Source organism: Phragmites australis, chromosome 19, assembly GCF_958298935.1.
Source record: "Phragmites australis chromosome 19, lpPhrAust1.1, whole genome shotgun sequence".
Lineage (NCBI taxonomy): Eukaryota > Viridiplantae > Streptophyta > Magnoliopsida > Poales > Poaceae > Phragmites > Phragmites australis.
This window is the reverse complement of record NC_084939.1, coordinates 1,817,032-1,832,645: the sequence shown is the minus strand read 5'-3', so window position 1 is coordinate 1,832,645 and position 15,614 is coordinate 1,817,032. Positions and strand designations below refer to the sequence as shown.

General features: G+C 41.3%; 1 protein-coding gene across 1 annotated transcript; it reads right to left on the bottom strand.

Moving 5' to 3' along the window:
• Positions 1-4,619: 4,619 nt before the first annotated feature.
• Positions 4,620-11,181, bottom strand: LOC133900026 (1-acyl-sn-glycerol-3-phosphate acyltransferase PLS1). Its single transcript, XM_062341098.1, has 11 exons — positions 10,873-11,181; positions 10,222-10,344; positions 8,584-8,623; positions 8,392-8,465; positions 8,208-8,267; positions 7,431-7,508; positions 7,184-7,342; positions 6,256-6,381; positions 5,951-6,043; positions 5,741-5,824; positions 4,620-5,055 (listed from the first exon to the last, which is right to left on the bottom strand). Exons 1-11 carry the CDS (start codon positions 10,951-10,953, stop codon positions 4,849-4,851), a joined length of 1,125 nt encoding a protein of 374 aa, XP_062197082.1. The 5' UTR covers positions 10,954-11,181; the 3' UTR covers positions 4,620-4,848.
• Positions 11,182-15,614: the final 4,433 nt, after the last annotated feature.

Below are 15,614 nucleotides of genomic sequence, written 5' to 3'. Positions count from 1 at the left end.
TCATGTTCCAACATCTTGATAGTCTTATTCTCTCTGCAATTTGACTATGTGACGTTTTTGCACCATCTATTCTTTTGGATCTGTATGTCTAGTGGACAGCGGACGGTGTCCGGTTTTTCTGCCTTGGCTTTGCCATAATTCACCTTCCATAGTTCTGCAGTCCTACCGTCCCTCATTGTCTCCTTTTGTTGGGTTGGAGCTAAAACCATGGATGATAGTATACTTTTTTTTAAAAAAAAATGCCCTCGAGTCCTTGTGCAGTAGAATTTCCTTTTTTAGAAACACAATGGACTTGGAATTTGTATGCACCACAGCTCTAGATGGCTACATCTACATATATGGCTGGAAAATCACGAAATAGTTGAGGCTGACCCAGACCCTTTCCGATGCCTATGTTAAGGGATATTTGTATGATATGATCGATTATATAAGACCTGCGGTAGCAACCAGGAAATCACATAGTAGATGTGAAAATAGCAGCTTCTATTGACAACTTGAGTCAAATATCTAACTGGCGCTCGATTTTGATTTGGTGAGCTGTGCATGCGTACAGTCCTGGCACTGTTAGGGATCTGGTGGTAATATCAAGCGATTGCAGCATGAGTAAAGTTTGTGTTTAACCGTACAATGGTGCAATACTGTTATCTGCGAACTAAAACGGCATGTTTGGATACAGGGGACTGGGATTTAAATCTTTCGATTCAGTTCAAATTTAAGCTGAATTTTAAAAATTGCTGAAGTTATACGACGATCGGGAAAAGGAGAGGAGAAAAACACCCCGCTGCGGAGCAATTCGCCCAACAGCATCCTCACCAGGCTTTTGTGCAGAGAATGCAGAGAGCAGAGACGCATCAAAGAAAACAGAAGGGGACCGTGACGATCTTTCAGCCGGCGTGCGTCGTGGCTCGTGAGGAAGTTTGCCGTGCTCGTGCCAACCTCGTCGGAGCGTGGAGGCGCCTCGGCCATGCATGGAGACGACGTCGCTCATGCTGGCACCGACGCCGCTGCATGCGCTGGGCCGCTGGCTGCAGAGCACAGCGCCGCCGCCACAGCAGCGGACACCTCTCGTCCGTCGCACTTTCGTCTGATATGGTTGCGGCGCATTTGGAGACGGCGAGGGACGAGGAGACTGAGAAGCCGGGGGCACGGGCAGGAATCGGGGTGACGGCACCCGCCACGGTGAGGCCGAGGCCGAAGAGGGAGAGGCGGCGAAGACGAGAAAGTCTCGGGGCGTGGCCGAGCCTTGGAGGACGTGGCCGGTCGGAGCGCGGACGGCGGGCGCCATCGCCGCAGCTGAGGAGGTGGGAGTTTTTTTCTTTCGAGTGGCGGGGAAGGAGCTCGTTGACCCGTACGACCGGTGACTCAACCTGATCCGTGTATCATAGATCCAACGGGAATGGGCAGCCTGCCTCAGAGTGGACCGTTGTCAACTGGTTTTGCAAAGACACCCCTAAACGGGATCGCGTCTGATTGGGTGCTCAAATAAACTGTATATATAGGTTCAACGGAGTAATATTTATTAAAAAAATAATATTTGGTTGTTAATACCTGTCTGAACATATTAATCTGAATTTATGTTTAGTTAATTAAATATGAGGACGTATGAGCGGATGTAATAGTTATGATTATAATTAAATATTTATATAAATATGATTTTATGACACTAATAAATGAGTGTCTGTATGAGTAGATAAAAAACTTATATCTATCAGACCAAGTTGAGAGTTTGCATCTAGATTAAATTAAAAATATATATTTGTACCTATTGATTCAAACTAAAACAGTCAAACATGTTCTTGTTAAGATTATAAGTGCCATTCGACGTGGCAGGATCCTCCTATACAACAACTAATCAGTGCCATAATCGCAATCCGGATATTTACATAAATACCCTTATATTGGTTCGTGATTATTAACAATGATTTAAATATTTGCATATAACCCCTTGTTTGGATCGCGATTATTAATTTTAGCAAAAAAAAAAAAAAAACCCAAAGATGGATCGATATTCTCCGTATAAAACCCTGAATCGCATAAAGTAGAGGCAGTCCGGCGGGCGGCGACGGCGAACACCGGTGGTCGAACGGTGGCAGGGGGTGGGGTGTTAACATCATGATCCCTGCTGCGGCGAACTCGAAGGTCCGTCCGATGAGCTCGGATATGGCCGATTGCGACGGCGGCGGCGCGTGAAGATGGCCTCTGAATCCTGAACTGGCACTGAAAAATGGTTCAGGAACAAAGAAATCCTGTCGGACTGCAGACCATGGACAGGAAATGGGTTCATTCTCATGTTTAATTTCCCAGGAAGATTAAAACAAGCCATACTGCTTGCTAGCTTCGATCCATCGATAATACGTGCTTGCTCAATCCATTTCTTGGCCTGGGCTGGACATGACATAGGAACCAGAAATTTGAACCTTCTGCGTCCTTGTCATTCTGCGAGGATCTTGTTTTTTTAGTTGATACTCCTCTACTCATCTGACAACAGCAATTGCTCATACAGGATAACAAAGATGAAAAACTTGATACTAGCAGGCATGGTTTTGCATACTGTGTTTGGCTCAGTGTAACTTGGACACGGATGTCTGTGTCGGAATCCCAATCGAATTAGGGTGTTCGATTCAACAAAGAAAATTTAGACACACGAAATACAATTTAAAATTCGATAAAGGTGTCGAAAGACTTAAGATTCGGTTTCCGATTCGAAAAAAAATTCTACACAGGATTCAGGTAACACTGTGTTTGGCTCACTGCCTGTTGCTGCATGAGCAACACTGAGACAAGTGCCCATGGATGCCAAGGACAAGCAGCTAGCCCTTGCACCAGTTCTGAATCACCAGTCGAACTGTTGATCAGAGAACAGGCCAATGGCGAGTAGCATCCAGAGGGAGATAGGCCGCGCCAGTGAAGACGAAGAGGAAGGTGGCGGCGAGGTAGGTGGACCCGACTGTCTCGACTCTCGCGCAGCTCCCGGAGCTATCCGGCTTGCCAGCCACCTTTCCCTGCGTGGCCAGAGCGAGCGAGCTCTTCTTGGAGCAAGCAGCGGCGAGATGAGGCTGCCTGCGTCTACGACCGGCGAGCTCCGCCGCGGCGCCATGCTCGCCCGGTCCACCTGGCCAGCCTCCGCCCTCCGGCTCCCGAGCCAGAAGGAAGTCCGAGGGCGGTTCCATCCAATCCGGACCGCAAGTCTCTGATCGGACGGCTACCATGGACCAAAGTGTGGTCGGCATCTCAAATAAGATCATCTCCAACCATATTCCCTTTTGGATTCTCTTCCCCGTTCACATTCCTTTTATTTTCTCTCATCTCTAACACCTTCCCTTCGAGGGGAATCGTGAAGGTAAAGAAGAGAGAATCCCGTTCTGAAGGGAATGATCATAAAAATCCCGTCGTGAAGGAAACCGTAAAGGGAAACCGTTGGAGTGCTGAAGGGAACGAGAATCCCTTCACGACGGGAATCTCGCCCGCGAAGGAAAGCTGTTGGGCGTGGCCATGAGCGCCTCCTCTGCTTTGTGCCTCGCATCGTCGGAGTGCTGCCGAGCTCCAGACGTTATCTACTTCCATCCTCATCCTCCAGAAGACCAATCTCCAGGGCGAGCCAGTTCGAGCTACAAGCACCTCCTGGCTACAGTGCTACCGCCCTGATGGCAGCGGCCACTGCCTTCTGCTAGTCTCCAAGCAATCCTGAATTGTTTGATTTTGTCAGACACATCTAGCGCCTCTAGGTGACATCTTCCGAGTCTCTTAGGCCATGTCCAATAGAAACTCTAAAAAATTCATTCTCTATAACACTATTACAACATTCTCTAATACTATTACAGTATCTCCAACAGACACTCTATTTCCTACCTTTCATTCCTCTCCTCCTTCCCCAGACCCACACGCATACTCAGGAACAGTGATACGGGAGCCCCCAACTCAGCGGCAAATTTGCTGATGAAATGTCGATGCCGTATCCCTGTAGCACCGACAAAAGCAAAAATGCAGTCTCTGTTGGAGTGGTTTACCGGCGTTGGAGAGCAGCAATTGTACGGAGGCACAGGGATACGGCAAAAAAGAAGTCTTTGTTGGAGTCGGCCTTAACGGCAAAACGCCATATTCAAATCGAGTGCTTTGACAATCTGATTTTCAGTTTCCTTTTAGGGAGTTTTTTTTTAAAAAAATAAGTAAAGCTTTATTAACTTTAACGTTATATCGAGGTGATACAATTATACCAGAGTTTTCTCTTAGCCAATTAGTAGTTAGCAATGCTCCAGGGATTTCAGTGGAATCCAGTTGCAATTTGACAGTTTTCTTTCTTTCCCAACTTTTCTGCATCTCGCCTTTGCCCAGCTCCACTTAAAAAGACCATCCTTAGCCCATAAGCAAGACTGGTTCATGCAGATATGCTCATGGCATTTTTTGTTGACTTTATTGGTTGTGATCATAGCTACATTTGATCTGTCTTTTTTTTAAAGGAATTTGTTCAGTTTTATGCGAGTCCTTGTATGAGATAATGGTAGATAAAAAGGAGTGTACCTGCCAATATGTAGAAAGATTAGGTGAAAAAATACATAAAATGCCACCTTAACTAAAAAATCAACCACAAAGATTTTTCAAAACACATCCACACCAGTAGAAGTACCAAGAAATTCATGTACTGGAACTTTTCATCTGTCAAAAAACAACTCTCTAAAATGTCCTTCATGAATTACAGAGGAATATTGCTCATAATGAGCCACATCACCAAATTTCCTAGACTTCCTGATGAGCATATAAAGTTGGATGTCCAGTCCACAAAATACCCCAAATTGTCTATGTGAATCGATACGCAATCAATTGACAGCCCCCAGAATATAACCACCGATATCAATCTTTCTTGATCCGGTTCTGCGCCGCCCTGGCTGAGCTCGACCGCTCTGCTTGAGAGAACATGATGAATACATGCATGATCCCGGTCACCAGCGCCATCCCAGCGGCAGTGAACCCTACTCCTCTCCACGTCGATAAAAGTTGAGTCCACTTGAAGAACTCAATGGCACCGTATAAAAGTAGGCATGACCAAAACAGGGTCACCTGTTCCATGAGAAGAAATAGGAAATCAATTGCCAGGGACATGCTAATGCGTTAAAGACGTCCATTTGGCTAAAAAGAAACTATCGAGCTGTGAAATGACTAACTAATTTTACTATTTAAGTACCAAAAAAGAGTTATCTGCAACAATGCAACAACCACGAAGGTTTGCACAAGGCAGTACTCCTATTACCAATAGTGTTCTTAAGACATGGCACATGCGCACAACACAACACAACCATCTCTCCTGCTGTCTTCAACCCCAAAATATGATCACCCCCGGTCTTCCACAACTGCCAATTGAGTTTGGGTCTCTGGGACAGAAGCTAATCCTGCGGTGGTCATTCTGATGTAAACCCACGACCTTCTCTTCTGCTCACTCTACATAACAATTCCTAATACTAGTACTTCGTTTGCTTGCTTATGCGAGACCAATAGACCATGTACTGATAGCATCAAGATTCTACATGACGCTTGACTCAGGTAACCTGGCTCACCAGCAAAAGGACACTCATTCAACCCTGCTTCTAACACTTCTACACAAAACCTAATTGTCCACGGCACCAAGGCCAACTTTTTCTTATACGGCAAAGACAATAATCGTCTATAACTTTTGAGGGTGCCACTGCCAGTGATCATGCCATTGCAGATTATATTTGTATAACATGCAATTGTATTGAGGTTTTACCAGCAATGATTTCACTGGACGACCAATTTGTCTAATCTCCTCATCGAAAGTGCTTGTCGCCAAATGCTTATCCAGTAAGGCATCCTGTAGTAAAAAGGAGGACAAATGGTTTTACTTAAGAATTAATTGGTCAAAAAAATATGAAGCATTTCAAATTGCAACCACATCAAACTAGAACACATCTGAAAATAATTACATATAGCTCAGTACCTTTGCTACAAAGATGTCTTTGCACCATTTTGAAACATCCTCATCTGACTTTGGCATCTCACTCATTGCATGGCGTTTCACGCGAACATGTACCTAGAGAAAAAAAGAATGGAATAGTAAATCTGTTTCAATCACAGTAACTGGGTATGGAAAATTCTACGCCTTTTATTATGACTATTTATCCAATTTTATTTAAGACACTTGAGTAGTACTGAAAAATAATCAACTCATTTCAGTGCTTAGCTGATGCAACACTATTTCCATATTGGTCTGCATTGAGATATTCATGAAGTTAGCAAACTTACCACTGATGATTGGCCTTTCAAAATCCGCAGCATTGTTGGTTGAGGTGAATCTTTTGGAATTATTACTGTTGTATCATAAATGGCTGGAACAAAATCTCGCATGATACTTACGGCAGATACGAATCCCTGGGATTTTTTCACAAGAGGTATCAATTCATAATTTTATTGCAAAACATATTAAAATGACACTAGGAAATACATAAAGAGGCAAATGCATGATACAACTTTCTCAATAACTATTATTCAAAACTGTCATGAACAGACAACTCAGACATTCCATAAAATCGAAACAAGTACTCACTATTTATAACTATACGTACTAGAGGCATATATTCTCAATAATTGCTACTCCGAAATGTCATGTTAGAACCTCATGATTAGCTTTATGATTGTAGCTATGTGATCAATATACAAAAAGATGCATTTTTCCTAAGTTTGTATATATAAAAAGCTGGAATTTTTTTAACCAATACATATGCTATTAGTTCTGCATGCAGTGATTCACATAGAACATGCAGCAAACTGCCGACAATTACAGGGCCTATCTAAATCATCATGAACATATGTTTAAGGGGCATTTGCAAATACCTCCCTGGTTTTTTATTTTTTGCAAGGATGCCACTCGAATGACAGTTTAATGGCATTTTTGTAATTTTCTAGTGGCAAGCTTGCAATAACACCAGAAGTAGTGGTTTCTTTGCAATTGTCCCTATGTTTAATGGATGTATTCTGTGAATGAACTAAGACAAAGGACTTCAATTAGTCATAAGCAATGCAGTTTGTGGGAGCATGCCAAGTTACACTAAAAAAATCAGAATCACACATCTCACATCTGTTATGTACAATACAGACTTTAACGGAAGGTAATATTTGGGAAAAGATATTGGACATTTGTAAGAATAATTTCAGAGAGGGAATAGAGAATTACCTTGGTACGTGGTATAAGTACATTTCTAGGGGCCGGCAAGCCCTGCGAAGCCGCATACTCCTGGGCTGCAAGAAGCTTTGCTGGAGTAAAGCGAGTTCCCTCAACAAAAAGGGCTAGCCAAAATGGTCTAGGGAAGTCGTTCAACCTTTGGAGGCCCCACTATATTCCAAATTTACAAGATTACTAGGTGTAGGTGGGAAAAAAAAAGAAAACTGGAATTCCATGTACAGGTAAGGCGGAGAGTTACTTTTAGCGTCTTTTCATCCTTTGCCCAGCTCCTCTCCAAAAAGAGGTACTCTGCAAACCACATGGACCAGCCAATAACCTGCAACAAGTGATCAATAGATCTTACAGGATATCAAAGCATGTGCCATCTACTATAGAAGACATGATAAGAGTGAACTCAAGCTTCACCAAGTGTTCAAGCGGGATCTGAATTCTGAAAGCTGGCATGTTTGCTTATTGGCTACTAGTGCACCAATGCCTTAAAACATAAATGACAGGTATTTTCCGCATAACTGAACCTAATAATGGAAATTTATAGCTCTGTCATTTTTCTTCCAGATCTAGCTGCCATTCCATGAATAGGTAATAGTGCTTGTAGAAACACTTTGCTTCTCGGTTATTACACACACTGGAACTCAATAGCTAACATATAAGACTCTAAGTCCACTTAAAATTCAAGCACTATCAATTTCAGTCAGGCTTTAGTTGATACACTAAGCAGTTGGCACAGTTGTATAGCAAGAATAACAAATCTTCTAGCAATTTTTGCTATCATTTTTGCTTTAAAGCCATTCATCAACTGCAACCACAGTTGTTATGGTGATAACATGTCAAAGCAATATGTTATCATAATTTTATACTAAACATGCAGTTTCTACATCCAAATATATTTTTTATGTTGCTTACTTTTGTCACAAAATAACTTTTTGGATGCAATTTAACATCAACAGCACTAGCTGGTGAAAATCTAAATTGTAAAATCACATCTAACAGAAAAAATACATATGAGCTAACTCACTGGAAGGAACTTTGATGATTTCTTCATCACAGCAAGCGCACTTCCAAGGCATCCCGAGCGCTGAACACATGGCAAGAAAAAATGACTCGTATGATTTAGTTAGACAGATAAATGTGACCGCAGTGTATTGTCAGCAAAAGATACAAGTTTCTAACTACTGTTCAAAAATATGATAGATAACAACCTGCGCCAAAATCCATCCAATAAGCCAATCAATATCGCTCCGATGATTTGATATGATGAGTGCATACTCTTTACCTATAGAATTTCTTTAGATAAGCTTGTAATCAAAGTATATTTTTTCTTAAGCTAAAATGGCGGTTAAATGTAAGCACCAGCAATTTTTGTAAGAAAATCTAAAAAATTGGCTCCTTACCCATTGATCGGTAAGTTTCCTCATCAGCATGCAGTTGTACCTGCAGAACGTGAGCTGAAGTTATATTGGGCTCAAGAGAAAAACAACATTGATTGCTTTGTAAGCAGCATTTAAGAAGTATGTTCATTCAGATTTACCGATCAAAAGGTAGAGAGAAAAAAGGCTCCATTGGCATTTCAATTGTTGTACACTGAACAATTTATGTAAATGTTAGTCATCAAAATTTAATAGATCATAGTTAGTATCATAGTTGTTATGGCAGCGTGGCGAGGCACGGCGACCCACCACCTTCACAACTTTACAACACCTATGGCGTGAGGCGTGACGACGCTATACACACATCGGCATGGCAAATACACACGTTATAGTCTAGGATATTATGAAATTATATTGGCAATGTAAATGTAGCTCCAAAGTTATACTCTAGGATATTAGGAAATCAAAATAGCAATGTGGCCTAGTGCTATACTGCTGTGTGCTGTGCTAAACTGTTAACAGAACACTAAAGTACTAAACCGAAGTACAGAACACTATACTGCTGCTATGCTTCTCTCTACTCTGCAAGGTGAGCACGAAAGGCAACCTACTTAGTTGAGCTGAGCACTATTCAGTAGTCTCCAGAGCAAGGTGGGCTGAGAAGTCAGCACTTATTTGAGAAGAGAGAGATCAAGATATCAACTTAGTTGAGGGGCTGGCATAGTAGCCTACAGGCATGCACAGAAGATCACCATGAAATAAGAGCTCGGGAAGCAGCCCAACCGTCCACCATGAAAGCAGCCCAACTTGGCCTGTTCAGTCCCAAACCCTACCTCACCCCATTCGAGCACAAACAAATGGGACAGCTTCTCTCTCTCCTGAGCTTGATCTGAGAACGGGCGGCAGACAGCGAGGAGCACAGGCGGCGGGCAGCGAGGAGCGCGTTCACCACCACGCCATACACGCCGGCACCGTGGTGTCACCGTGGCGAGGTCAAGTTCACCACCACGCCACTATATCGTCGATATTGCGACGATATAGCGACACCTTGATAACTATGGTTAGTCTAATTTTGCTGCAACAATGCTGCAGAAAAAAAGTTAACTATCTTCCCTTTTAGTTTCAGACACAGCCCCAACAGCAATGGCACTTACCAGTTCATGCACAAATTTGAACAACTTTCCATTCTTAGAGCATATGCAATGAAAGCTCATCAAAAGGCAACATTACATAATTGAATAATGTGTCAACTTCATGCTAGTCTACCCAGTAGAATCTTTGAACACGTCGGACTCTACATTAGCCAACACAAGATGCCTATCTCTATCAATGCCCCTAATGACGTGTAGGAGCTAAGTTCTTGAAACTGCTTCGCCTACTTTATTTGATTTTGACATATCCACCTGCCAGATTCTGTTAGGGTGCGTTACTGAAAATAGCTGTTCTGCTCATCTTGTTCATTAATGATATCTATTTCCACTCGACAACATTTCCAAAACGCACCACATGACACGTACAATAAATGTTGCAGCAGAACAAGTTACAAGTAAATCTAGAAAAATGCGTTTTAACTTTTCATGTTGTAGCAGAACAAGTTACAAGGAAATCTAGAAATGCAATGAGAAACAAAATTCTGCTCTGCTGCTGATCACATCTGCATACCTTAACGCCTGCCCACCAGTCCACAACCCAGACCAGCTGAAGCCACAGCAGCTCGGCCAAGAATACGTTGATCCGCCGGTAGAAGCTCTTCGAGAAGGGCCTTATTGTCACAAATAGGATGGCCTGAAAATTTTCACGCACAAAGGAATGAAACAAGAAATGTTAAGCTCTGAATTATTTACAAAAGCGATAATAATTTTCATGTCATTAACAGATCAAAAGCATCAAGTTTTGATCATTCCGACAATAATTTGCGATTTGGAGTATAGGTACCATTTCTTAACCGTACTTAGAGGAAAGCTCTGAATTATTTAAAAAAACGATATTTTTACCACAAAAATCAACAAATCCATATGAGCATTTTCATCTAACAGACACATAGCAAAATATGTTTGGAATTCCCGGGACAAAAGAAATCCCAGAGGACAGGCGTAACAATATGTGTCTAAAAAGATCAAATCTTTCGGTAAAATACGCACCAGCTAAAATTAACCTACAGCGCGCAACTACCATTCAGATATCCAACAAAAATGTTTGCAGCTTGTCTTCGAGGGGGGAAAAATCAAATCTTTTGCTCGACAACTGCATCAGATCACCCCCGGCCGCCCAAAAAGGAAAACAAACCGAGCTGAGGCTCGGTGGGGAGGCTACCTGGATGGTGTTGACGATGAGACCAGACAGGAGGAAGAGGAGGCCGATGGGGAGCACGACGAGCACGAGAGGGATCGCCATGGCTGTTCCAATCACGGGGAACAGGCAGGCGGAACGGGAGGTGAGGCGGGAAGTGCTCGCCGCCAAGCCCCTTCTTATTCACCGGCGAGCAGTGGTTCAGTGGTGGCGGCTCCGCCGGCGACGAAGAGGACGACGGGGCACGCGAGGCGGATTTGGAGGTTTTATTATAGCGGGTGGATGTGCGCTGGGAGGAGTTTCAGAGTTGCAGACGGAGGACAGGAGTGAAGCGTATGCGTCCATGGTAGGCAACACGAGAGGATGGCCTGCCACGTCGGATAACTCATTTCCTATTTTTCTCAAATGTTTTTTTTGGTAAAGACCAAAATGGAAGGTCCCGGATAAATGGTGTGCCACGTCGGATAAAGTTTCCAAATAATATGTGTGACATGCGAGAAGTTTTTCTGGAGTCTGAGTAAAAAAATGGCAAAAGAATTATGAAGAGAGCAGATTAATTCCTCTCAGACAACAGGTCTCAAAGAGGTGATTCTACGAGGAATTAATTTGCTCTGTGTTGATGCTCTCGTCGAAGGCACCACAACGTGTGATCTGATCTCGCAGGAGGTATGCAGCTGCTAATCATGAGGGCTCCGAGCGACGTGTACGTTGAACTAAGACTGAAAATTGTACATCTTACTCGTAGGAGATTAAATCTTAAATTTACTTTTTATATCTAAATTTTTTAGAGTGATAGATAATATATCCGTTGAATGTCGATTGCGAGGGTATGTGATAACTTTATTAATCTTTCAGTTTTGTATCTCTAATTTTTTTTAAACGTTATGTAAATGTATGGATTGGTGTTACGAGTATGTGCATATGTTTACACGTTGTAATAGTGTTTAAAAAAAAAAAAGAAACTACAAGCTGAAAACGACACTAACAGAAAGAAAGGTAGAAAGAACAAACATGTACATGAACCATTGCACTTTCTCAACCAAAAAAACATACTTTTTCAAAAGTAATTTGTGCATTGCTAGCTTGTGACGATTAATTGTCTCTGGTTTCGGTTTACAAAGTAGTGGAGCAAACCTGGCACCCGACGCTCGTGTGATTTTGTTCGCGTGACCCTGCTTAGAATGCATGAATTATATCGGAGATATCTCGAATTTGACAGGAAACAAGAAAATTTCCTACGTTAGAAAAGCATATCACATTCCTCAAGAGTAAAATTTAAAAACATATGACTATTTTAATATATATTATAAAAAACTATAATTTCTAGTGTTTATTTAAAAATCATACCGTTGTTTTGACACATATTTGTAAAAATTATAACTTTTAATGATGGACTTATCTGTCATTCTCTGACAACAGGTGAGTCCACGGTTATATAATATAGAAGATGATAGGTGGGTGCACGGTTGCATGCCATAGAAGATGACAAGTGAGTCCATTGTGAGAAAGTTGTAGTTTTTCAATATGTATCAAAATAGCTGTAGGTTTTTAAAATAAGCACTAGAAGTTGTAGTTTTTAACATGTGTTAAAATAGTTATAGGTTTTTGAAATTTACTCTTACGTGTATTTTTCACCTGATAAAAGAAAAAGAAAATACTGGTAGTGGAAGTTAGAGCAAGTTTGTTTGAGCTTCTGCTTCTGATTTTTTTACTGTCAGAAGCCAGAAAACCAAACAAACAGAATTGCTGAAAAGTAATTTCTGAATAGCTCAATAACCTGCTTCTGAACAAATGAATTAGAACCTAAGAAACTAGCTAAGAATAGATTTTCTGAGAAATTTTATGCCTAAAAGTTAAAAATCTATTGTAAAAACCAACCCCTAAAATCTAAATATAATTTAAAAAAAACACAAACACAAACAAACTTAACCTAGTTATCCATATGCCACTGACAGTCTAGGCTATATGAAAAAACAATTAACCAAGGACAAAAATGCACATGCCAGGGCATGCATGAACCTGTTCTATTTTTTATTGGTCAGGACGAGGAGAGGTGGCTTGGACAAGTGAGTTAATGTTGCGTTTATCTCCACATAAATTAGGGCAGGTATTTGTTGGTGAGCCGCAGGGAGTTACTTTTTTGTTTCCTTTGCCGGCGTTTGCACAACCAAGGTGGTTGCTGTCAACCTCTCACAAAGGTGGTTCAACTAAGAGCCTGTTCATGATGCATGTTAACAAAGGTCGCATCCAAATACATGACACTCAAGGCTCAACCGTTCAACTACCTGTTGCTTGATAGTAATGCGTGTACGTACTTGGTGGCATGGTGGTACCTGGTTTATATGTACAAAGCTCAAAGCTTTAAACCTTAAAGATTCCTAACTTCTTATTTCGAGTTACGGAATGCTAGGGCTCATCTCCTCCTTTCTTCTCAAATCCCCTCTTCTTGTTTCTCTTCCTCCACTTCTCTCCTTCCTTCCAATAGAACACAAATAGGTAGGGGTTGAGCCCCCAAGCCCCCGTGCTGAATCCACCCTGAGAACAACAACAAAAATGTCACGAGAAACATTAAAGCACTGTAGCAGTGTTGCCAATGTACACTCATACACGAGCATGATCCATTCAGTAGAGGATATTCAGATCTGAATTCATTAGATTCAATTAAAACTTCAAATGAATGTAGAAATTCGTAGAACTGACCTCTTCTAGATTGGCAAAAATCTAAAAGTAGACGATATATCTGGCTGTATTTGCTGAAACAGACAACATATTATCATATTTATAATTTTAGCATACGTATTCGATAACTCATATACCAAAAATGGATTTTCGGCACACCATACCCCGAAAACAAGCCAGCCTCACTATTTTCGTCACATGACCGTATTTGGCACCTCATGTGCCAAAAACCTAGAATATTCGGCACATGAGATGCCGAATATGGTTCATAGTGTCGTATTCGGCATATCATGTGCTGAAAACGGCCAGGCTAGGATTCCTTTGCGTCATGTTGTGTTGCCTCATTGTCACCTCTGTTGTCTCGTGTCTAAAGATGTGAGAGAGACGTGTTATCATTTCATGTTTCAAGCTTTGTTAAGTAGTCACTTCATATCTAAAGATAGAGTCATGATAGATGTGTTATCGTGTGGTTATTTCATGTCTAGTCAAAACATAAGTATGAACATATCTCATGGTTTGAGCATAAGCACATTAATATTATCAATTGCCAACTTTTGATAAAATTAAAATTATTTGTTAATTTAAATATACATTTAAAAATTCTTAATACACCATATAGTTTGAAAGGCTGTGGGCGACCTTAACACTTAGTCATGTCTGAACATGAACAATTTAAAATGTAGTAATGGCAATATTCTCCCTTGTATCATTGATCTCAGAATGCATAGTGCATAGCTGTTGAATACTTAAATCATCTCAAGATTGCTGTGGAAAGTGATGACGTAAATTAGTGAAAGAATGCTAGTGTGCCAGTCAAGGCTATCAGGATAAGATTGTTGTTGTCTCCGAGGTGGTGATTGAAAGTTGTAAGGATGGATAGAAGGAAATCCATCATCATCTTCAGGGTCATCAGTGTCCTACAGAGATGGAGGCCTCGGAGGGAGGGATCGTTGCGGCATAAAATCGTCGTCCTCGTCATCATTTTGTGGTATCATGGTAGGGGCACGTCCTATTTTATTGTTGGTTGTACACTATATCGATGTGGTACATGAATATTTTCTTGCAGTGTTCCTTGAACCTTCTCCTGTATTCCTGCTAGAATGTCGAGGCATCGGTGGCATGAAATCATTGTCCTCATCGGCCTCGTCATTTTTGGTTGAATAGTAGAGGACGCCCTTATACCCCTTAGGTTCGCTGATCTTCGACATCTTCTACGCGAACCAGGCATCATACCCCTGCCAAAGAGCATATGCATCACTAAGAAATTTAGAATTTCTTTGTTGATCAACTCTACGTCTTTTAGGAATGCCTAACGTAGAAGATGAGCATTTGAATCAATGAAAAAAAGATAAGCATGGTGACCAAATAGAAAATGACGAATCTAGATGTGAGATGCATACTGGTCAGACAACATCGCCATCCTTCTTTGCCTCATAGAGAAACCCAGCATAGAAGGATGATCGGCTAGTTCGCACAACCTGAGATACATTTGATATCGCTCATGCAAGAGGGCACTAAGATCGTCGGTGGTTACATGTAGGAGCGAAATGGTCAACGCAGAACAGAAGAATCTTGCATGCAATTTGGACACAGCTTGAATTAGGTTGTTCCCATTAAAAGGATCATTCTTTCCTTCACGCACAATCTGCAAGGAGGTATTTAGTATTATATCGACCGTTGTAAGTGTCCATAGAAAGCATGTACTAGAAGATCTTGTCATATATTGTAATAGCCCAAATAGCTTAAGCATGTCGTTAAGCATCATTAGCATCATACTTAATTGTTTTGGTGAATTATGAACATGCTTTATCAATTAAACATAAATTGTGAAAATCAATGTTAATTGGTGCATTGTTAGGGAACTCACAATATTGCTGTACAATATGGTGTTGTAAACAATTTTAGAAATTAGTCCATGTCATGTGAAGAATATAAATGAATTTTCCCAAATTTTTGGGAATTATTTTGAAGGCATAATAATTACCACAATTTAGAAAAGCTAGCATCTTTGGATAATTTTAGCTTGAAATTGGCTCAGGCATTATGGGTCAAACCAGTTAAAATGGGTTGCACATGAATTATAGTTT